Raw genomic sequence first — 24,065 nt, 5'->3', positions numbered from 1 at the left:
ACCACCTGCTGGACAGGTTTAATGTTGCTGGACTGAGCAGTATGGGAGGATGAAAGATGACACATTTAGGGACGGTTTCCTGGACATCTACATTGAACATACTTTTTAGTCCAGGACTAGGATTAATCTGTGTCTGGGAAACCAGTCCATATAGTTTAGTAGAAAGTAAGTGATACCAGCTTGTAGTGGGCTGACTAGTTCTGAATTGTCCTTTAGTTCCTGGACCATTTTCCATGCAGCTCCAGGTGACAGAGAACACATCAATTAGGACCAACAAGCTGATCAATGATACTGAGGAGAATTACATAGAGACAGAGAACCAACTGAGAAAACATATCAATGGTTCTGAATGACAACCAATATACATCAACACCAGACATCATGATTCATGGAAATGTACAAGATTTAAACATTGCAATTACAAAAATATGAAAACATTGAAATCATAACATCTTCTGAAGATCAAATCAGTTAAATCATTGTAGATAAAACAGAGCAGAATGAATCATCACATCTGGGGACCATCACCACCAGCAGTTTGACCAGTACAGTTTAACCAGCTCAGCTATAGACTACACCAGCATGACTAGTATCTATGTGGACCCTACTACAGTTTAACCAGCTCAGCAGTACCATAGAGCCTAAACCCAGGATATAGAGGCTGATTGAATGTGGTCTGGACTCTGTGGAGGAGGGTCATTGTGTCAGAGACACTGTAGAAGGACAGAGTACCTGCCTTGTGATCCAGGTACACTCCTACTCTGGAGGACTGAGGGCCTGATACTTTAGTCTCAACATTATTGTGTATGAAACAATAACCACCACTACAGTACTTTAAACTCCAGGACTTGTTATTGTCTCCAAATCCACTATCTGTCTCTGTTCTGCTGATGTCTTTATATGAGACTGCTGTAACAACCCACATCCCACTACACTCCACCTCCCAGTAACAGCGTCCAGACAGACCCTCTCTACACAGAACCTGCAACGTGTTGGTGAATCTGTTTGGATGGTCAGGATATGGTTGGACTTGGCCTGTACGTTTCACCTTTCTGTTCCCTTTAGACAGAGAGAGGTGTGTGTATGCTGTGTTTGGGTCCAGTGTGAGCTGACATGAATCTGTAAGAAGAGAAGAGCAGAGCCCAATGAGGGTAGTCAGAACAATAAGTAAAGTCAGATACTGTATCTACCCTGTCTTTGATTATAGCACAGCAGAGATCAAATCAGAGAAATATGAGGAGTCAGATAGATACCCAGTCTTTGATTAGATCGTGTGGCAAACCTCTTCAAGGTTATGAGCGTTTGTCACAAATTAAGTGGGAAACTGTCACCAAATTACCCCCAGAATGAGAATTATTTCGAACAGGACAGTACCTGTGTGTTTGTTTCTCCGTCCTGGTCCACCCAAGGTCGTAGGCAAGGTCAAGGATAGCAGGGTTCGGTACACGAATCGGGTTCTCGGTATGTCCAGGTCCAAACGCCAACAGGTAAGTCCAAAACAGTCCAGCTCATACACGGTAAATCCAGCCAATATCTATTGTCTCTTTCTCTACTGTTCATAGATCCTTCCACCCCTCTCTTCTTCTTCCTGGTTTTTCTTGACCCTTTATCTGTGTGTCGGCTCCACCTTCTGAGGTTTCCTCTTGCTTCTGGGACTTGTAGTTTTGGCAGTCGGCCATTTTGTGATCTGGAGTTCTGATCGGGGTGGCCATTTTAGTGATCGGGCAGAGCCCGTTTATTAGTTCTGCTCTCACATATCTGCCATTTATCACTCGACCCCCTTCTTTGCCACACATCTCCCCCCCTAGATCTGACCCCCTAGGTCGGGCTACCGCAGCAAAATATGCGTGCATGCGGGATAACCCATCCACATCCCATTTCCTTCCCTGCTCTGTGTTTCAAGTCAAAGTGAAACGGTTGGAGACTCAAAAACCACCGCATCACCCGAGCGCTCTTCTCTTTAGCCCTATGCATCCAGGTGAGTGGGGCCCCAGCAGGTAGTATTTCAGGCTTTCTAGAGCCCACTTTACTGCCAGCGCCTCTTTCTCAACGACTGCGTAGTTGGTTTCCCGTGGTTTCAGCTTCCTGCTTAAAAACAGGATGGGGTTTTCCACCCCTTCTACCTCTTGGGATAGCACTGCTCCCAAGCCGACCTCTGAGGCATCCGTCTGAACCACAAACTCTTTCTCAAAGTCTGGTACCACCAGCACTGGATTACAGCAGAGAGCCTCCTGTAATGTCCTAAATGCTTTGTTGGACCTTTCATCCCATTTGACCATGTCTGGCTCTAGTCATGTCGATGAGTGGGGCGGCCACTGTGGCATAACTTGGGATGAACTTCCGGTAGTAACCGGTCAGCCCTAGGAAGGCTCGAACCTGCTTCTTATTTAGTTCTTATTTATTTCGGCCATTCTCTAATTGCCTCCACCTTCTTACGTTGGGGTTTTATTAACCCTCTTCCCACGGTGTATCCCAGATACTCTGTTTCCCCTAACCCCACGTAACAATTGGCAGGGTTCACCGTGAGCCCTGCCTTTCTAAGGGCGTCTAACACCGCCTGTACCTGGGGTAAGTGGGATTCCCAATCTGGGCTGTAGATCCCCACGTCATCTAAATAAGCTGTGGCGTATGCCTGGTGCGGTTTTAGGACCTTGTTCATGAGCCGTTGAAAGGTGTAAGCCGAATGGCATGACGGTGTATTTAAAAGCAAAGGCTGTCTTTTCTTTGGCCCTGGGGGTCAGAGGAATTTGCCAGTACCCTTTTGTCAGGTCCAGGGTCGTAATGTACCAAGCTTTACCAATTTTCTCCAGTAGTTCGTCTACTCGGGGCATGGGGTAGGCATCAAATTTGGAGATTTCATTTACCTTCCGAAAGTCGTTACAGAACCGCAAAGACCTATCGGGCTTGGAGACCATCACAATTGGGCTAGACCACTCACTATATGACTCCTCGATCACTCCAGCTGTCAACATTTTCTCTGTCTCTGCTCGAGCCTCGGGTACCCGATATGGCCTCATGCTCACTTTTCTCCCTGGTAGGGAAACGATATCATGAGCCGTAACCTCAGTTCGGCCGGGTATCTCTGAAAACACATCTCTGTTTTTCTGGATCAGGGTCTTTACTTCCTGTACTTGTGCTGGGGACAGAGTAGGTGAAATATTTACTTTGGCTGTCTCCTGAGTGTGTGTAGGGTATGTGACCATTAGTATTTCTCTCTCTCTCCATGATTTTAACAGGTTTATGTGATAGATCTGTTCCTGTGGCCGTCGACCTGGCTGTCGGATCCGATAATTAACTTCTCCTATTCTCTCCAGTACTTCATATGGTCCTTTCCATGTGGCTAGTAGTTTTCACTCTACCGTGGGGATCATCACTAACACCTTATCTCCCGGTTGAAATTCCCTCAGGGTAGCCTGCCGGTTATAAGTGTGCCACTGGTGCTCTTGTGCTTGTCTCATGTGCTCTCGGACGATGGGCATGACTTTGGCTATCCTGTCTTGCATTGCCGTGACGTGCTCTATGACACTAGTATACGGGGTGGATTGGTGCTCCCAGGTTTCCCGGGCGATGTCTAAGATTCCCCGGGGGTGCCTCCCATATACCAGCTCAAAGGGAGAAAACCCCAGCGAGGCTTGAGGAACCTCTCTAATGGCAAACATCAGATACTGCAACATGCAATCCCAGTTTTTCCCATCCTTATCGATTACCTTCCTGAGCATTGACTTCAGGGTCCTGTTGAATCTCTCAACCAGCCCGTCCGTCTGAGGATGGTAAACCGATGTCCTCAACTGTTTCACCTGCCAGAATTTACAAAGGTCCGCCATAAGGCGGGACATAAAGGGGGTCCCCTGGTCAGTAAGGATCTCCTTTGGAATCCCTACCCTGGTGAACAAGAGCACTAATTCCTTGGCGATATTTTTGGAAGTCATCGTCCGAAGGGGAATGGCTTCTGGGTAGCGAGTGGCATAATCTAGAATGACCAGAATGTATTGGTGTCCTCTGGCGGACTTGGGTAGTGGGCCCACTATATCCATCGCTATCCTCTCAAATGGTGTTTCACCTATGGGGAGTGGCACTAACGGGCTTCTAACAGCTGGTCGGGGAGCTGTTAACTGGCACTCCGGGCACTCTCCACAATGCCGAGCCACTTCAGCCTGAATTTCTGGCCAGTAAAACCTCCTTACAATCCGGTCTCGGGTTTTATCGATACCAAGGTGTCCACCTAGAATGTGCCCATGAGATAGATCCAATACTGTCCTCCGGTACTGGGTGGGGACCAACAACTGTTCAACCACATCAACCCCTATTTTTTGAGACTCTGTATACCAAACCCTTTTTCATAATGAAGTGGGGAAAACTATTAGGCCTCATCCCATCATTTATGGGAGTACCATCGACGACCTGCACGTCTGCTCTGGCTTGCTGCAGGGTTGGATCCTGGTTTTGGGCCGTCCCGAAATTAGTCAAGGACCCTGCCAGGTCTGCTGGTTCTAGATCGTCATCCTCTGGATTCAGATCGACCCCAGCCCCGCTAGTACCGGGCTGTTCATTGTCAACGAGGTTTGCCACTTCATCCTCATCCTCCCCTACTAGCACCTGTGAGGTTGGCCCCTGGGAGACCTCTTTTCTTGGCTTTGATTGAAGGCCCCATGCTTCTTCCTGCTTGGTCAGGGTTGTTGGCTTCTCAAATATGCCATTTTTTTGGCTTAACTTCAAAGTTAGGAAAGTATCTACCCAATATTACATCATATGGCATCTTTGGGACCACGCCGACCTCACAATCCAGCAGACCGTCCTCTGTTTGTATGCTCACCAAGGCTGTGGGGTACAGACGGGTATCCCCACGAATGCATGTAACACTGATATCCTGACTTGTATCCAGTTTATGAGTTGGCACTAGGTTTGCAACGACCAGGGTTAGCATACTGCCGGAATCCAGCAGTGCTTCAACCTCTTTCCCTTCAACCGTCATCCTGCACATATGTTTGTTTCTTGATCTTTCAAGTACAGTGGTTACAACAGGACATGCATACCACATATCATCTTCTTTTTCACCGAGGTTACATTGCATTGGTTCTTCTTTAATAGGGCAGTAGGCTGCAATATGTCCTGGTAGATTACAATTGTAACAGATAATAGGGGTTCGGGGGGGGAGACCCCCTCAACTCCCGGTCCCGGTTTCCGTTTTCTCCCTTAGTGTCTCGGCCCGATTCTGATTCTTTCCTCATGGCCCCACGCTGCTCTCTTCCCCCTCCACCTGTTGGGACAGTCTTACCCTGTCCGCTGGTTCGCCCAGGCCTGGGGAATGGGAATCTTTCCTCCTGTGCCTGCTCAGCTGTTCCTGCCGTACAATACCGTTCAACCAGCCCCACGAGATGGTCGGCGGAAAGTACCTCGTTCTGGCCAACCCATCGTCGCACTTCTTGGGGTAGACCTCGCTGAAACTGGTTGAGTACGATGGTCTCAGACCTCGCTGAAACTGGTTGAGTACGATGGTCTCAGACCTCGCTGAAACTGGTTGAGTACGATGGTCTCAGACCTCGCTGAAACTGGTTGAGTACGATGGTCTCAGACCTCACTGAAATTGGTCGAGTACTATGGTCTCAGACCTCACTGAAACTGGTTGAGTACGATGGTCTCAGACCTCACTGAAACTGGTTGAGTACTATGGTCTCAGACCTCGCTGAAACTGGTTGAGTACGATGGTCTCGACAATCTCGGCGGAGGAACGGGTCTCCGGTCGCAACCATTTCCATGCCAGGTGAATCAAGTCGAACATCTGTGTTCGGGGAGGTTGTCCAGATCGGAAGGACCACTGGTGGAAGCGGTGTGCCCTCACGGTATCGGTCACTCCCAGTCTAGCCAGAATCTCTCCCTTCAGTTTATCGTAATCCTGTGCATCTGTCAACTCCAGGTTGAAATACACTTTTTGAGCGTCCCATGCCAGGTATGCTGCCAGAAGCCCTGCCCATTCTTCTTTCTGCCACTTCTCCTTTTCGAAGGTGGTAAGATATGCTTCCACATCATCCTGTGCTGTCATTTTTTGAAGAAAATGATTGTCCCGCCTCTGGGTATTTGCAGCTGGTAATTGAGCCCCAATTTGGTCCGCTAGCCCCTTTAGGCCTTCTCTTAACTCCCGGTTGTTTCTCTCTTGCTCTTCTCTGAGCAGCTGGTTGGTGAGGTGCTGGACCTGTAACGTGTCCTGGTACATTCGCATTGCATCCTGATGAGCTATTTGTTGAGCTCGAGTTGCCTCTTGTTGGGTGGCCGCCACTTGTAACAGGGCTTGTATGGCTCCCTCCATACTCATTTCCCTGAGAAACTGTCCTAACCAAACAAAGCCACAAACAAAAAACCTGACTCCCCTTTGGAGTGCTAACTGAACTTTAATTTTTTTTACCTAACCAGCGGTTAGTCCATATGCCCACATTCTCGAAACTCACGAAACCTCTTCAAATCAGAGAAATATGAGGAGTCAGATAGATACCCAGTCTTTGATTAGATCGTGTGGCAAACCTCTTCAAGGTTATGAGCGTTTGTCACAAATTAAGTGGGAAACTGTCATCAAATTACCCCCAGAATGAGAGTTCTTTCGAACAGGACAGTACCTGTGTGTTTGTTTCTCCGTCCTGGTCCACCCAAGGTCGTAGGCAAGGTCAAGGATAGCAGGGTTCGGTACACGAATCGGGTTCTCGGTATGTCCAGGTCCAAACGCCAACAGGTAAGTCCAAAACAGTCCAGCTCATACACGGTAAATCCAGCCAATATCTATTGTCTCTTTCTCTACGGTTCATAGATCCTTCCACCCATTCTTCTTCCTGGTTTTTCTTGACTCTTTAACTGTGTGTCGGCTCCACCTTCTGAGGTTTCCTCTTGTTTCTGGGATTTGTAGTTTTGACAGTCGGCCATTTTGTGATCTGTAGTTCTGATCGGGGTGGCCATTTTAGTGATCGGGCAGAGCCCGTTTATTAGTTCTGCTCTCACATATCTGCCATTTATCACTCGACCCCCTTCTTTGCCACACATCTACTATTGCTATATATTTCTAGAGGGATTGTTAGGAGTGTCAGTAAAAAGAGATTGTTAGTTACTTCACAATAAAGAGACTCACATTGTAACAACTGTTCTCTGGTCTTGGGCTCTGGAGGCAGTACAACATCCACTATATTCACTACAGACACACAAACACATTGACAGAGAGAGGGAATGTTATCATCAGACCATATTCCACTTGTATATGACTAGTAGGGAACTTTCAATGGTCTAAAGTTGATGTTCTTATTGTTTTCTACACACCTGTAGTGGAGATCTTGGTCCATTCTCCTTTAAGGAAGTCTTCTAGTTTCTCTCTCAGGTCAGACACAGTCTTACTCACATCTCCAAAATACTGAAGAGGACGGACAACGATGCTGGGTAAGTCTGAAGATACACTGATACTGGAGAGAGACTGATAACTCTGGGGAGGGAGGGAGGGAGGGAGGGAGGGAGGGAGGGAGGGAGTGAGGGAGGGAGGGAGGGAGGGAGGGAGGGAGGGAGGGGGAGAGAGAGAGAGAGAGAGAGAGAGAGAGAGAGAGAGAGAGAGAGAGAGAGAGAGAGAGAGAGAGAGAGAGAGAGAGAGAGAGAGAGAGAGAGAGAGAGAGAGAGAGAGAGAGAGAGAGACGGACAGACAGAGACACGGACAGAGAGGGACAAACAGGACAACATAATGATGTAGATGAATAGTTTCACATGAAGTTAATTTCATATCACATGTAGCAAGACAGTTTAGTTACCTGGAGGAAATGGATGTGATCCTCTGTGTGTGAGAGCTGCTCCAGCTCAGTGCTTCTCTTCCTCAGCTCAGCTATCTCCTGCTTCAGTTGCTCCAGGAGTCCTTCAGCTTGACTCACTTGAGCCTTTTCTTGGGCTCTGATCAGCTCCTTCACCTCAGAGCTCCTTCTCTCAATGGAGCGGATCAGCTCAGTAAAGATCTGATCACTGTCCTCCACTGCTGACTTTGCAGAGCGCTGTTAAGAGAGAGATACAGAGACAGAACACCTCTTGGTCCTGCTCTACTCTCCTCCCTCCTGGTACCCCATCCAGTAGCCTGCCCCGTAGCAGAGCTAAACCCAGCCTCTCCCCCCTGAGTCCTAGTAGGCTGGACAATAGAACGAGTCCAAAAGGCCACAGAACGTTGTCTGAGCTGGAACACCAGCGAGGCCATAGCAAATGAATTGAAGCGAACCTTCACAGAGCCTCTTCTGACTGGAATGATCCTTAGAATTCCATTTCCCCTAAATGGCACCAAAAAATGTCTCCCTTTTTATTTGACAACTAAAACCTGTTCTTAGGACGAAACTGGAAAATAACAACTGGTGTAGAAAGTAAAGACAGAGAGAGAGAGAGAGAGAGAGACAGAGAGAGACAGAGAGACAGAGAGAGATAGGCAGTAGGTACAGTAGCCTCTCTGCACCTCATTGAGTCAGAACACTGCCACCCTGCTCTCCAGGACCACCAGGCCTTGTCCCCCCTCCTGGACAGGCAGGTACAGAACACCTCTTGGTCCTGCTCTACTCTCCCCCCTCCTGGACAGGCAGGTACAGAACACCTCTTGGTCCTGCTCTACTCTCCTCCCTCCTGGACAGGCAGGTACAGAACACCTCTTGGTCCTGCTCTACTCTCCTCCCTCCTGGACAGACAGGTACAGAACACCTCTTGGTCCTGCTCTACTCTCCTCCCTCCTGGACAGACAGGTACAGAACACCTCTTGGTCCTGTTCTACTCTCCTCCCTCCTGGACAGGCAGGTACAGAACACCTCTTGGTCCTGCTCTACTCTCCTCCCTCCTGGACAGACAGGTACAGAACACCTCTTGGTCCTGCTCTACTCTCCTCCCTCCTGGACAGACAGGTACAGAACACCTCTTGGTCCTGCTCTACTCTCCTCCCTCCTGGACAGACAGGTACAGAACACCTCTTGGTCCTGCTCTACTCTCCTCCCTCCTGGACAGGCAGGTACAGAACACCTCTTGGTCCTGCTCTACTCTCCTCCCTCCTGGTACCCCATCCAGTAGCCTGCCCCATAGCAGAGCTAAACCCAGCCTCTCCCCCCTGAGTCCTAGTAGGCTGGACAATAGAACGAGTCCAAAAGGCCAAAGAACGTTGTCTGAGCTGGAACACCAGCGAGGCCATAGCAAATGAATTGAAACGAACCTTCACAGAGCCTCTTCTGACTGGAATGATCCTTAGAATTCCATTTCCCCTAAATGGCACCAAAAAATGTCTCCCTTTTTATTTGACCACTAAAACCTGTTCTTAGGACCAAACTGGAAAATAACAACTGGTGTAGAAAGTAAACATCCCCGATGGTGCCAAGTGTGTTTATGTCTGCATTACCAGGAAGTAGGAAAAAACTGCAACTTCTGACTATTTCTGGTCTAGCGATCGATGACAGCAGAGGACGCTGCCCAACCTTATGTCATTAGAAAGAGGAGATTATCCTGATTAAAATGGTGTCTGACATGAAAACATCTAAATTTACACATTGTGAGATATTTAGTAAAATAAACAGACAGACCAGAACTAAGCTGCTCAAACTTACATCATTAGAAATAATAGGTTCTCCTGATTAAAATGGTTTAGAACTTCAAACCATTAAAATAAATACATCTATTAGAGATAATTGGAGAAATAGACAGACACGTCCCTATTTCCCCAAAACAACGGCAGTCTGAAAGTTATAACAGCAGTCTTTTATTAAACCAGTTTACCATTTATCTACCACCATTTGACTTTGTGTTTAACATTTAGTGGTTTGTCATCTAGTGGTTAAGAGCGTTGGGCAGTAACTGAAAGGTGGCTGGTTCGAATCCCCGAGCAGACTAGGTGAAAAATCTATAAATCACCTTTTTTAGGCAGATTTAGTCACTTAACCCTAGTGGCTCTGGATAAGAGTGTCTGCTAAATGACTCACATGTAAATGTAAACTAGGCCTTTGTTAAGGGCGGCAGGTAGTCTAGTGGTAGAGTAGAGTAGAGCGTTGGGCCAGTACCCAAAAGGTTTAATCCCTGAGTTGACAAGGTAAAAATCTGTCGTTCTGCCCCTGAACAAGACAGTTAACCCACTGTTCCCTCGTAGGCCATCATTGAAAATTAGAATTTGTTCTTAACTGACTTGCATAGTTGGATAAAATATAAATATCTGACCAATCTTTCCTTTTGTCTACCAGGGTTAGATCAACAACAGGATCTGGGAGTAACCATGGAGGAACATCCCCTATCACCACAGAAGGGCCAACCTCCAACTCCCTCAAACCACTCTCATCAGCAAGCTTTCCAACTGTCCAACCAAAACCACTGCCTTGTCTACTAGTATATTCCCAACAGTCATCTAGAACAGTAGCAGTGGGATGCTCAACCTCACAGCCTTTCAACCCAATAAGCTAATGACAATTTATTACGCCGTATATCCAAAGGCATCTCACCTGCCTCCACTAGTAAGACACATAGAGATGTTGACTTAAATGCACCAATACATATCCTTAAAGATATATACTGGATTCTGTCCAGCTTCTGAAGACAAGTCTTTGATGCTGTTCCATAAACTATACACCTGTAATCAATTGTCGTCCTGATCAGAGCTCTATAAATATCCATCAACGATTGTCTGTCAGCACCCCATTCATAACCAGAGACCCACACAACCAACTACCACGAAAGTGATGGAATGAGAGAGAGAGAGACATCGTTACAACACTGTACATAGACATAATATAACGTTTCTTCTTCTTTGGAGTTTAACGGTGGTTGGCATCCAATATGTTGCATTACCGCCCCCAACTGGACAATAATATAAATCTATTTTACTTTGTGATACAAAATGGGAAAAGGGGAAATTATGATAATACTAACTAACACCATTCCAACTAACCCTACACTCATTAAAAACCCACTACCCCATTCCACTACTTTGACCCTATCTGCTCCTGCACCATGCCAACTAACCCTACACTCATTAAAAACCCACTACCCCATTCCACTACTTTGACCCTATCTGCTCCTGCACCATGCCAACTAACCCTACACTCATTAAAAACCCACTACCCCATTCCACTACTTTGACCCTATCTGCTCCTGCACCATGCCAACTAACCCTACACTCATTAAAAACCCACTACCCCATTCCACTACTTTGACCCTATCTGTTCCTGCATCATGACAACTAACCCTACACTCATTAAAAACCCACTACCCCATTCCACTACTTTGACCCTATCTGCTCCTGCACCATGACAACTAACCCTACACTCATTAAAAACCCACTACCCCATTCCACTACTTTGACCCTATCTGCTCCTGCACCATGCCAACTAACCCTACACTCATTAAAAACCCACTACCCCATTCCACTACTTTGACCCTATCTGCTCCTGCACCATGCCAACTAACCCTACACTCATTAAAAACCCACTACCCCATTCCACTACTTTGACCCTATCTGCTCCTGCACCATGCCAACTAACCCTACAGTCATTAAAAACCCACTACCCCATTCCACTACTTTGACCCTATCTGTTCCTGCATCATGACAACTAACCCTACACTCATTAAAAACCCACTACCCCATTCCACTACTTTGACCCTATCTGCTCCTGCACCATGACAACTAACCCTACACTCATTAAAAACCCACTACCCCATTCCACTACTTTGACCCTATCTGTTCCTGCACCATGCCAACTAACCCTACACTCATTAAAAGCCCACTACCCCATTCCACTACTTTGACCCTATCTGCTCCTGCACCATGCCAACTAACCCTACACTCATTAAAAACCCACTACCCCATTCTATTACTTTGACCCTATCTGCTCCTGCACCATGCCAACTAACCCTACACTCATTAAAAACCCACTACCCCATTCCACTACTTTGACCCTATCTGCTCCTGCACCATGCCAACTAACCCTACACTCATTAAAAACCCATTACCCATTCCACTACTTTGACCCATTCTGCTCCTGCACCATGCCAACTAACCCTACACTCATTAAAAACCCATTACCCATTCCACTACTTTGACCCTATCTGCTCCTGCACCATGCCAACTAACCCTACACTCATTAAAAACCCACTACCCCATTCCACTACTTTGACCCTATCTGCTCCTGCACCATGCCAACTAACCCTACACTCATTAAAAACCCACTACCCCATTCCACTACTTTGACCCTATCTGCTACTGCACCATGACAACTAACCCTACACTCGTTAAAAACCCACTACCCCATTCCACTACTTTGACCCTATCTGTTCCTGCACCATGCCAACTAACCCTACACTCATTAAAATCCCACTACCCCATTCCACTACTTTGACCCTATCTGCTCCTGCACCATGACAACTAACCCTACACTCATTAAAAACCCACTACCCCATTCCACTACTTTGACCCTATCTGCTTCTGCACCATGCCAACTAACCCTACACTCATTAAAAACCCACTACCCCATTCCACTACTTTGACCCTATCTGCTCCTGCACCATTCCAACTAACCCTACACTCATTAAAAACCCACTACCCCATTCCACTACTTTGACCCTATCTGCTCCTGCACCATGCCAACTAACCCTACACTCATTAAAAACCCACTACCCCATTCCACTACTTTGACCCTATCTGCTCCTGCACCATGACAACTAACCCTACACTCATTAAAAACCCACTACCCCATTCCACTACTTTGACCCTATCTGCTCCTGCACCATGCCAACTAACCCTACACTCATTAAAAACCCACTACCCCATTCTATTACTTTGACCATATCTGCTCCTGCACCATGCCAACTAACCCTACACTCATTAAAAACCCACTACCCCATTCCACTACTTTGACCCTATCTGCTCCTGCACCATGCCAACTAACCCTACACTCATTAAAAACCCACTACCCCATTCCACTACTTTGACCCTATCTGCTCCTGCACCATGCCAACTAACCCTACACTCATTAAAAACCCATTACCCATTCCACTACTTTGACCCTATCTGCTCCTGCACCATGCCAACTAACCCTACACTCATTAAAAACCCACTACCCCATTCCACTACTTTGACCCTATCTGCTACTGCACCATGACAACTAACCCTACACTAACCCTACACTCATTAAAAACCCACTACCCCATTCCACTACTTTGACCCTATCTGTTCCTGCACCATGCCAACTAACCCTACACTCATTAAAAACCCACTACCCCATTCCACTACTTTGACCCTATCTGCTCCTGCACCATGACAACTAACCCTACACTCATGAAAAACCCACTACCCCATTCCACTACTTTGACCCTATCTGCTCCTGCACCATGACAACTAACCCTACACTCATTAAAAACCCACTACCCCATTCCACTACTTTGACCCTATCTGTTCCTGCACCATGACAACTAACCCTACACTCATTAAAAACTCACTACCCCATTCCACTACTTTGCCCCTATCTGCTCCTGCACCATGCCAACTAACCCTACACTCATTAAAAACCCACTACCCCATTCCACTACTTTGACCCTATCTGCTCCTGCACCATGCCAACTAACCCGACACTCATTAAGAACCCACTACCCCATTCCACTACTTTGACCCTATCTGCTCCTGCACCCTTCCAACTAACCCTACACTCATTAAAAACCCACTACCCCATTCCACTACTTTGACCCTATCTGCTCCTGCACCATGCCAACTAACTCTACACTCATTAAAAACCCACTACCCCATTCCACTACTTTGACCCTATCTGCTCCTGCACCATGCCAACTAACCATACACTCATTAAAAACCCACTACCCCATTCCACTACTTTGACCCTATCTGCTCCTGCACCATGCCAACTAACTCTACACTCATTAAAAACCCACTACCCCATTCCACTACTTTGACCCTATCTGCTCCTGCACCATGCCAACTAACTCTACACTCATTAAAAACCCACTACCCCATTCCACTACTTTGACCCTATCTGCTCCTGCACCATGCCAACTAACTCTACACTCATTAAAAACCCACTACCCCATTCCACTACTTTGACCCTATCTGCTCCTGCACCATGCCAACTAACTCTACACTCATTAAAAACCCACTACCCCATTCCACTACTTTGACCCTATCTGCTCCTGCACCATGCCAACTAACTCTACACTCATTAAAAACCCACTACCCCATTCCACTACTTTGACCCTATCTGCTCCTGCACCATGCCAACTAACTCTACACTCATTAAAAACCCACTACCCCATTCCACTACTTTGACCCTATCTGCTCCTGCACCATGCCAACTAACTCTACACTCATTAAAAACCCACTACCCCATTCCACTACTTTGACCCTATCTGCTCCTGCACCATGCCAACTAACTCTACACTCATTAAAAACCCACTACCCCATTCCACTACTTTGACCCTATCTGCTCCTGCACCATGCCAACTAACTCTACACTCATTAAAAACCCACTACCCCATTCCACTACTTTGACCCTATCTGCTCCTGCACCATGACAACTAACCCTACACTCCTTAAAAACCCACTACCCCATTCCACTACTTTGACCCTATCTGCTCCTGCACCATGACAACTAACCCTACACTCATTAAAAACCCACTACCCCATTCCACTACTTTGACCCTATCTGCTCCTGCACCATGCCAACTAACCCTACACTCATTAAAAACCCACTACCCCATTCCACTACTTTGACCCTATCTGCTCCTGCACCATGACAACTAACCCTACACTCATTAAAAACCCATTACCCCATTCCACTACTTTGACACTTGTTTTTTTTATTTTTATAATATGTTTATTATTTTCCAATAAAAATAAAGTAAAAAAGACAGCAATACAAACAATGACATTCATTGTACTGTTGAATGGGATGGCCAGTTTAGAGGACAAAACAAAAGTTAACTCACACATACACAAAATAAAACAAAATCCTATTAGGTGGTACATGTATAAGAAGACAGCATATAGTCATTACAAGCAGTGTAGTTCAGCCAAAAATAAATATTAAGTGGAGTACAGCACAGAGTAGCAGCAGATCATCAGCCCAGTTATGAAGCGGGACTAGACCATTTATCCAGTATCGGCTGCCATATTTTGTAAAACAATGGACTTCTATTGGAGGTGTTGTATCGAATCTTTTCCATATGTATTACATTCCCTAAATCCCGTAACCACATTTCAAAGGTAGGTACAGTCTCCAATTTCCAAAATTGCAATATGAGCCTTTTGGCTAATAGAGTACAAAGAGAGACAGCTTTCCCTTCCTGGTTATTCCCATCAACTGTACCAAACAGAGCGATCAATGGGTCTGGGGCTAGAACTCTATCAAAGGCCTTAGATAAGTAATTAAAAATGAGAGCCCAGTAAGCATGTAATTTAGGGCATGTCCAGAATAAGTGGGTCAACGTCCCCTCCTCCTGCTTGCATCTCTCACACAGTGGTGAGGTGCCCGGGAATATTTTATGCAATTTTACTTTTGAGTAGTGTAACCTGTGTATCACCTTAAACTGTACAAGGTTGTGTCTGGCATTCACTGAACTGTGGTTTATATTCCTGAGAGCTTCTATCCAGTCCTCATTTGAGATTTCTGAACCAAGTTCTTGTTCCCAAGCCCTTTTAATGGTGTCTGTGGATACCTCTATGTGGGCCTGTAGCACATCATACAGTCTAGAGACCGACCCTTTTGAATGGGGTTTGACAAGGATCAAGCTATCTAATGTAGGACTATTTGGCTTCATGCCATACTGTGGGATATGTGTCCTTAAGAAATTCCTGATTTGGAGGTATCTGAAAAAATGTGTTGTTGGCATGTTGAACTTTGCCTGTAATTGTTGAAATGAAGCTAACTGACCATCTATGTATAAATTACCAATTGTTGTGAGCCCCTTCTCCCTCCACTGTGAAAACACCACATCATCCAATGCAGGGTGGAAAGCATGATTCAGGCTAATCGGGCTGTCTATGTAAACAATGGGTATGTTAAGAAAATCCCTAATCTGTTTCCAGATCCTAAGCGTATGACAAATGACTGGATTGGAGTCATAAGTGGCTTTTTTCACATATGATGGGCTATTAACAAGTGCAGGGAGTGAGGAACGTTGACAGGAGGCCTGCTCGATCAAAAGCCATGAAGGCATATCCTTCTGTCTCATCGCAGGTAAACTTTCCCTCCAGAAAGACACAATGTTCAGATTAGCAGCCCAATAATACAGTTTGAAGTGAGGAAGGCCAAAGCCCCCCTCTATCTTGTACTTGCATAAATGCTTCTTTGAAATTCTGGCTGCCTTGTTATCCCATAAAAATGGAGTTACTATTGAATCCAGTTTCTTAAAATAGCTTTGTGGTATGAAATTGGGTAGACATTGGAAGAGGTAAAGAAACCTGGGTAGGACAACCATTTTAATAGCGTTTATACGACCAACCAAGGAAATAGGCAGAGTTTTCCAGAAATCTATATTTTGTTTAAGCTGATATATGTTCATGTCCCAATTCACTTTCAATAGCTGATCAAGGTCTCTTGTCACTACAATGCCAAGGCTTGTGAACTTGTCCCTCACTGTTCTAAACGGGGTAGATTGCAGAAATTGCATATCCACAGGCCGTGATATTGGCATCAACTCACTTTTTTGCCAGTTTATCTTGTAGCCAGAGAAGGAGCTGAATGTGTTTATCAAGTTAAGTAAGGGTGGAATAGAAGTTTTAGGCTTGGACAAAAACAAAAGAACATCGTCTGCATATAGGGAAATTTTGTGCTGTGTGTCTTTTATTTTAACAGAAGCTATATCGGCACATGCCCGAATGCGAGTAGCAAGGGGTTCCATGGCTATAGCGAAGAGAGCAGGCGAAATAGGGCACCCCTGTCGGCACCCCTTGAACAGGCGGAATGACTGCGACATTTCCTGATTGGTCACCACGGACGCCATTGGGTGTGCATAAATAATTCTTATCCAATTAATAAATTCCTTTCCAAACCCGAAATGCTCCAGAACCGACATCATATACTTCCACTCAATCTGATCAAACGCCTTCTCTGCATCGAGAGCTATTACCACTGCCTCAACTTTATGATCATGATACATTACGTTGAAAAGGCGTCTCAAATTGTAGTATATATGTCGGCCCGGGATAAAACCTGTCTGGTCAGGGTGTATGATGTCGGAAATATATTTTTTCAATCGGTTTGCCAATATCTTTGTCAACACCTTGTTTTCTATGGGGAGTAACGACACGGGGCGATACGACGACATCTCCATGGAATCTCTATCTTTTTTCAAGATCAGGGCTATTGTAGCCTCATACAGTGTTTGCGGGAGTTTGGCATTTTCTTTGGATTGTTGAAACATTCGCAGCATGGTCCCGTGTGGCTCAGTTGGTAGAGCATGGCGCTTTCAACGCCAGGGTTGTGGGTTCAATTCCCACGGGGGGACCAGGATGAATATGTATGAACTTTACAATGTGTAAGTCGCTCTGGATAAGAGCGTCTGCTAAATCACTTAAATGTAAATGTAAATAAGTGGAGATAGACTAGCGCAGTACTTCTTATAGAATTCTATTACATATCCATCGGGCCCAGGGGTCTTGCTGTTTGGAAATTGTGCCTTCGCTGTGTTAATTTCATCTAAGGTTATCCCTGCATCGAGTGCGGCAGCTGCCCCCCTGTCTAGTTTAGGAAGTTCACATTCAGCGAGAAAGCGTTCCATAGTTTGTGGATCAGTAGCATCGCATTTTGATTGGTATAGCTCTGAGTAAAACTGCGCAAAGCATTTATTAATGTCCTGCGGGTCTGTTACTATTTTACCCTTCTTGTCTTTTATTTTGTGAATAGCTCTAGATGCTTGTACATGCCTTAGCTGTCTTGCTAATAATTTATGTGGTTTGTCCCCCAGTTCAAAATAACTTTGTTGCGTTCTAGCAAGTAAAGAGCCCACCCGTTTCGAAAGGATGGTATTGTATTCATACTTTAACTTTGTGATCTTCTCAAGGACTGTATACGAGGAATTTGTCCTAAAAACGATCTCCTGTTCCCCTAACTCTCTTTCAATTTCTCTCAGCCTAGTATTGGCACGTTTCTTCCTCTCTGATGTATAAGAAATAATGTAACCTCTAATCACAGCCTTTAGAGATTCCCAAAGGGTGGAGTCGTCAACATCCCCCGTGTCGTTAGTACTGAGGAAAAAGGCAATCTGCTCCTTCAAATACTGACAAAAAGCCTCATCTTTCAACAGGTATGCGTCTAAGCGCCACGGTCGCCGACTTGTCGACATATTGTCGAGTTTCAGCACCATGGACAGAGGAGAGTGGTCCGTAATTAGAATGGGGTGATAGGTAACCGACTCAGCTGCTGAAATTAGTTTGGAGTCCAACAAAAAATAGTCAATTCTGGAATATGATTTATGAACTGAAGAAAAGAAAGAATAATCCCTGTCTGTTGGGTGCGTCAGTCTCCAAATATCGACAATGTTAAGGTTTGTCATCAATGTATTTAGACAGACACTGGCATTTGATTGTTGAAGTGACCTTGAGAGCTGTTTATCTAAAAGAGGATCTAACGTACAGTTAAAGTCACCTCCAACAATAACACTTGTATCCGAGATATTTGGTATGGCCTTAAATACCCTTTGAAAAAATAATGGATCATCGAAATTGGGTCCATATAAATTGACCAAGGTTATTGGTTTCGAATTCAGTGTACCAGCCACAATAATATACCGACCATTAGGATCTGAAATCGAGGTTGAGTAAACAAAAGGAATGTTTTTCCTTATCAGGATTGCTACCCCTCTCGCTTTTGCATCAAAGTTAGACTGGTATATCTGACCGATCCAGCCGACTCGTAGCTTGGCCTGCGCGGAGCGTTTAATATGAGTTTCTTGAAGAAGCACTATGTAAGCACCCAGTGATTTAAGATGAGAAAAAACCTTAGCTCGTTTCACGACATGCCCTAATCCATTACAGTTCCAGCTGACTATCTTTATTCCACCTGGTCTACTCTGTGCTCGGTCACTATGTGGCATTTCTTATTTTAAAGCAAATTGCTGCTGTCATACAAAACCCAGAAGAAAAACGTCCCGCCGTGCGGGAGCTTGTCATGCCACCTGTATTAATAAACGTGAACATTAAACACAGACCCCATCCCCCCTCCCGTCCCTTTACTGAGTGACTTCCCCAAACGAAGCACTCCTTGGCTTACACACAAACCTTAGGGTGTCTAGACATAAAGCTTGAACTAACTCGTCATCTAAAGATGCTCCGCATATAAACTAATATTAAATAACAACCTTTCACGAGTCACCAACCCTGATCCGGGAGCACCCCCCACTCCCCCCCCCACTGAGTAGCATAGCTAGCATAGCGTCACAAGTAAATTGTAGCATCTAAATATCATTAAATCACAAGTCCAAGACACCAGATGAAAGATACAGATCTTGTGAATAAAGCCACCATTTCAGATTTTTAAAATGTTTTACAGGGAAGACACAATATGTAAATCTATTAGCTAACCACGTTAGCAAAGGACACGATTTTTTTACTCCCAACAGTTTTTTCCTGCGTCAGTAGCTATCACTAATTCAACTAAATAAAAATATATATAGCCACTAACCAAGAAACAACTTCATAAGATGACAGTCTGATAACATATTTATGGTATAGCATAGTTTTTTTTTTGAAAAATGTGCATTTTTCAGGTATAAATCACAGTTCTACATTGCAGCTGCAATCTGAAATAGTGCTGACCCAGCCAGAACAATTACAGAGACCAACGTCATATAACGAATTACTCATCTTAAAACATTTCAGAAAAATACACAGCGTACAGATATTGAAAGCCCAACATCTGGTGAATCCAAACAATATTTCAGATTTATTAAATGTTTTATAACGAAAACAAAATGTAGCGCTAAATTAGCATAGCTATACCAGGCAGATTCGGCTAGGCGCCCACGGCCAGTTCACATGCACAACAGATATGATATAACATCGTAAATTGGGTCTTACTATGGCTGATCTTTCATCAGAATGTTGATCAAAGTGTCCTTTGTCAAGATGAGTCGTTGGTTCCGTTCAGAATTGTTACTTTCCCACTCCATTTAGCACAGGTACCGGTCGAGTGGCACGGATTTCTCAAACGATAATAAAATCAGACAACGGAACACCTCAAAACTCCCGAAAAAATTCAAATAATCTGATTAAACTATATTGAAAAAACATACATTACGATGATCTGGTCACATGTATCAAACAAACTTCGAGACGGAGATAATAATGGCCGTACAACAGAAGACAAACGTAGCTCCAATTCGCATGCTATAGAGAACCGGAAGTTGTCGGTCACGCCAAAGATTTAGCTCTCATTTCACGTCAGTCCCAGATAGACAAGACATTTTTCCTCTGACGTCCTCTTGTCACCCAGAGGAAGGCCAATGAGTTGTGTTTCGGGTCATAGGGGGCACCACCATATATAGGCAGAGCTTTGAAGCCAGCATAACACATCTTGCTTTTATGTTCTTGGTCATGGAAAGTGCTGTGAAATGACTTCTGTATCACTCAGAGACAAAATTGAAACGGTTTTAGAAACTAGAGATTGTTTTCTTTCCAATGGTATTATTTATATGCATATAGTAAGAGCAATAATTGAATAAGAGGCAGTTTAATCTGTAGAGCAAATTATGCTAATGCGAAAACAGCACCCCCTGTATTCTCAAGAAGTTTTAACTTAACTCTCACGTTAGGGGGTGAGTGGCGCTAAAACATGACATGCCAAACAATGCTATATTAGCCACAACATCTCACCTATCATATAAGTCCCAATTTCTGATCTTCTGATCGAAAAGACATAGGCCGGAAATTCAATTCACACACATTCCTGGCCTGTATTTGGCCATTTAGCCTGCTGGCACAGCCGTTCTGTATCCTCAGCCGGGGAGCTTGCTTGTCAAGAACAGATCGGCCTCTTTTGCGTTGTCAAACGTACGTGTTGATCCCTCGACTGTCACCTTAAACCGGGCTGGGAAGAGGAATCCATATCGGATGTTGGCCGCCCTGCATTTGTTGCGTACCTCATCATACTCTTTCCGTTGGTTCCTCACCTCCAAGGTAAGATCTGGGTAGAAAGACACCCTGGCTCCGTTGTAGTTGACTAGCCAGCTTGAGGATGAGATCCCTGGTGTGGGGATAGTGCAGCCTTACAATGAATGGCCTTGGTGGCCCGCCCTTGGCCGGCTTCGTTGCCTGTGATCTGTGTGCGCGGTCGATCAGGATGGCCGTTTTGAAGTGTTCACTCCCCAGCAATGCCGGTATCAGCTCCGAGACAAATTCAGTGGGTTTCCCTTTCTCAGTGTCCTCCTGGATCCCACATATTCGGATGTTCTGGCGTCTTGAATGCGACTCGAGCATTTCCAGTCGGGCCTTCAGGGTTTTGTTGTCATTTTTGAACGTTGCGCACTGTTTCTCTATGTCCTGTAGTCTGGCCTCATGATCGACTGTCGTCTGCTCAACCTCGTGCACCCTTCCCTTAGTTGCCTTCACAGTTTCGGCCAAAGTCCCAATACTCTTTGAGATATCAGCCAACCTTGTGTCCACCTTCTTGCTTAGTGCGTTTATCGCAGCCAGTATGTCACTTTGAGTAGGATCTGTGGGGACTCTTGGAAGCTAGCCTCTTCAGCTAGCTCCTCATGGGTCGGCGACGTTGAAATTGGTTCGTTGTCTATCTCATTCCAATTATCTTGTTTAGCGCCCCCTTTTTTGATGCCTTTTCCCTTTGTCATATTTGTTTGAAGTTATAGGTTGTGAGAGGTTAAGATAAATACTAATTTGTTTCAAAATTGAGCGGAGCACGTCTACTCCATAGCACGCTCTCTAGCGCCCCCGATTCACTTCACTTGTATTATAACATTTGAAATGTCTCTATTCTTTTGAAAATAAATGTTGTGTAATGTTTACTGTTCATTCATGATTATTTATTATCTACTTCACTTGCTTTGGCATAGTAAAGATATGTTTCCCATGCCAATAAAGATCTTTGAATTGAATTGAGAGAGAGAGAGCTCCATGTTAATGTATAGGGGACATGAGTCAGTCATGGTTACTCATGGTTATGTGATGAGGTAGCCCCGCCTGCTACTTCTAAATCAGTGTCGGTCCAATAGGGAATGTCCTCTTGGTGTAACGGTCAAGATGTTGGTTTCTCCCACGGTAGACCTGGGTTCATATCCCGTCGGTTACATTAAACAGTCTACTCTATGAAAGGGGTCCAGACAGCCTGTTCCCAACAGTGGGGTCAGTGGGATTGGATAAGGACCCATCTCTCTCTCTCTGATTGGAGGAGAGAAGTGAAATGGTGTGTCTCCTCTGGTCAACAATACTCACCTTGAAAGACTCCACAGCCTGTTGGAGGTCCTTCAGCTCCTTCTGTCTCTCCTGGAATCTCTGCTGGACCTTCTGCTGACTCATCCCCAGCTGCCTCTGTGGAGAATCACTCTTCAATGAGCTATGAAGCTTTCTTAGTCCAGTAGATCAATAGTATAGTAATGTGACATAGGACCCATAGAGAGGAAGGTCTACAATCCTGGGGAAGTCCCTTTACAATATGATGTTATGTTGCTATATGAATGATTATAGTTTTTATGGTAGGCCTACATGTATCAAGGGGTTGAGACTGAACTTTGGACTCATAAAAGGCCATTCAGAATGATAATAGTGTTTGACTTTAGAAAATGGTGATACATTTGGAGAATCTGGGTTAACATATCTATATACTCAAGGTCTGTGTTCATATTTGTGGATCCATTTCATTTGAATTCTCTCATATTCAAATAGATTTAGTTCCTACTGTATCTTTAATTCTTTGTTTATCAGACAATCACCAACAAGTTGTTCTGGTCTTACCTGTTTCTCAGTCCTCTCTGCTGCAGCTGACACTGTATCATGGCCTTTATGTTCATCCATTGTACACAGATAACAGATACACTGCTGATCGGTACGACAGTAAACCTCCAGCAGTTTGTCATGATGAGAGCAGATCTTATCCTGTAGTTGTGCGGTGGCTTTGACCAGCTTGTGCTTCTTCAAAGCAGGAGATTCATAGTGAGGTTGGAGGTGAGTCTCACAGTAAGAGGCCAGACACACCAGACAGGACATGAGGGCTTTCTGCTTCCTGGTCCCAGTGCAGACATCACACGCCACATCTCCAGGTCCAGCATAGCACAGAGCAGGAGGGGGAGCAGCCTGGAGTCCTATCTTCTTCAGTTTCTCCACCAGCTCAGCCAACATGTTATTTTTCCTCAGATTAGGCCTTGGAGTGAAGGTCTCTCTGCACTGAGGACAGCTATAGACCCCTTTCAGAACATCCTGATCCCAGCAGCCCTCAATACAGATTCTACAGTAATTGTGTCCACAGGCAGTAGTGACCGGCTCCTTCAGTAGATCCAGACAGACAGAACAACAGAACTGGTCCTGGTCCAGCAGAAGTCCCTGCTGAGCCATTTGGACAGTTGTTCACTCTTACACAGACAGACGACACAGAGACTCCGATCAGTTTTGTTTCCACAGAAGTTCGTTTTTGGGAGGTATGGCCTTTCTGGTTCTGCTAGATAGGTGAGTTTAGAGGGAGGGAAGGAGGGAGGGAGGGAGTGGTTAGAGAGAGGGAGAAAGAACTGCATGCAACGTCGAGAAGGAGACACATATTTTAATTCCTAGGTTAGGACCCTTAATATTAAATAGAGTTGTTAGAATATATAAACGGTAACAGTTTCTATGAAGTACATATTATAATTATTTTAATGACCTTTAAAATGCCTTATAATACACGTATATGTTATAACACTGATTATAAGTGTCTATAATAATTAATACGTGGTTGTAGTGAGGAGGGAACTTGATACAATGTACTGTAGGTGAAATGAATACTGTATGTATAGATATAGTATAGGTGGACGGGGTTATGGACATATACAATACATTATCTCTGAAACCAGATGAAATGAAACTGTCTTTCAGCAGGAAAAGCTGCTCTAAGAATCCTAACCAT

At 45.0% G+C, this 24,065-nt stretch overlaps 1 protein-coding gene and 1 non-coding gene across 2 annotated transcripts; one reads left to right on the top strand and one right to left on the bottom strand.

The window, feature by feature from the left end:
* Positions 1 to 440: 440 nt before the first annotated feature.
* Positions 441 to 23,523, bottom strand: LOC120041027 (tripartite motif-containing protein 16-like). Its single transcript, XM_038985995.1, has 7 exons — positions 22,925 to 23,523; positions 22,406 to 22,501; positions 7,773 to 8,006; positions 7,297 to 7,456; positions 7,112 to 7,171; positions 579 to 1,119; positions 441 to 531 (listed from the first exon to the last, which is right to left on the bottom strand). The coding sequence occupies exons 1-6, from the start codon at positions 23,519 to 23,521 to the stop codon at positions 608 to 610; spliced, it is 1,659 nt and encodes a 552-aa protein (XP_038841923.1). The 5' UTR covers positions 23,522 to 23,523; the 3' UTR covers positions 441 to 531; positions 579 to 607.
* Positions 17,392 to 17,468, top strand: trnae-uuc. The gene has a single exon. It is a non-coding gene; the product is annotated as a tRNA-Glu (tRNA).
* Positions 23,524 to 24,065: the final 542 nt, after the last annotated feature.

The sequence above is a fragment of the Salvelinus namaycush genome, unplaced genomic scaffold (genome assembly GCF_016432855.1).
Source record: "Salvelinus namaycush isolate Seneca unplaced genomic scaffold, SaNama_1.0 Scaffold4, whole genome shotgun sequence".
In the NCBI taxonomy this organism is placed as follows: domain Eukaryota; kingdom Metazoa; phylum Chordata; class Actinopteri; order Salmoniformes; family Salmonidae; genus Salvelinus; species Salvelinus namaycush.
Note: the sequence above shows the minus strand (reverse complement) of the source record. Positions and strands in the feature narration are given on the sequence as shown.

Excerpts from the sequence above, each read along its gene's own strand:
- LOC120041027 (XM_038985995.1), bottom strand. The coding sequence starts at position 23,521 with ATGGCTCAGCAGGGACTTCTGCTGGACCAGGACCAGTTCTGTTGTTCT. Across the intron at positions 7,172-7,296 it reads GACCAAGATCTCCACTACAG|TGAATATAGTGGATGTTGTA; the intron begins GTGTGTAGAAAA and ends GTGTGTCTGTAG. Across the intron at positions 1,120-7,111 it reads CAGAGAACAGTTGTTACAAT|ATTCATGTCAGCTCACACTG; the intron begins GTGAGTCTCTTT and ends CTCTTCTTACAG.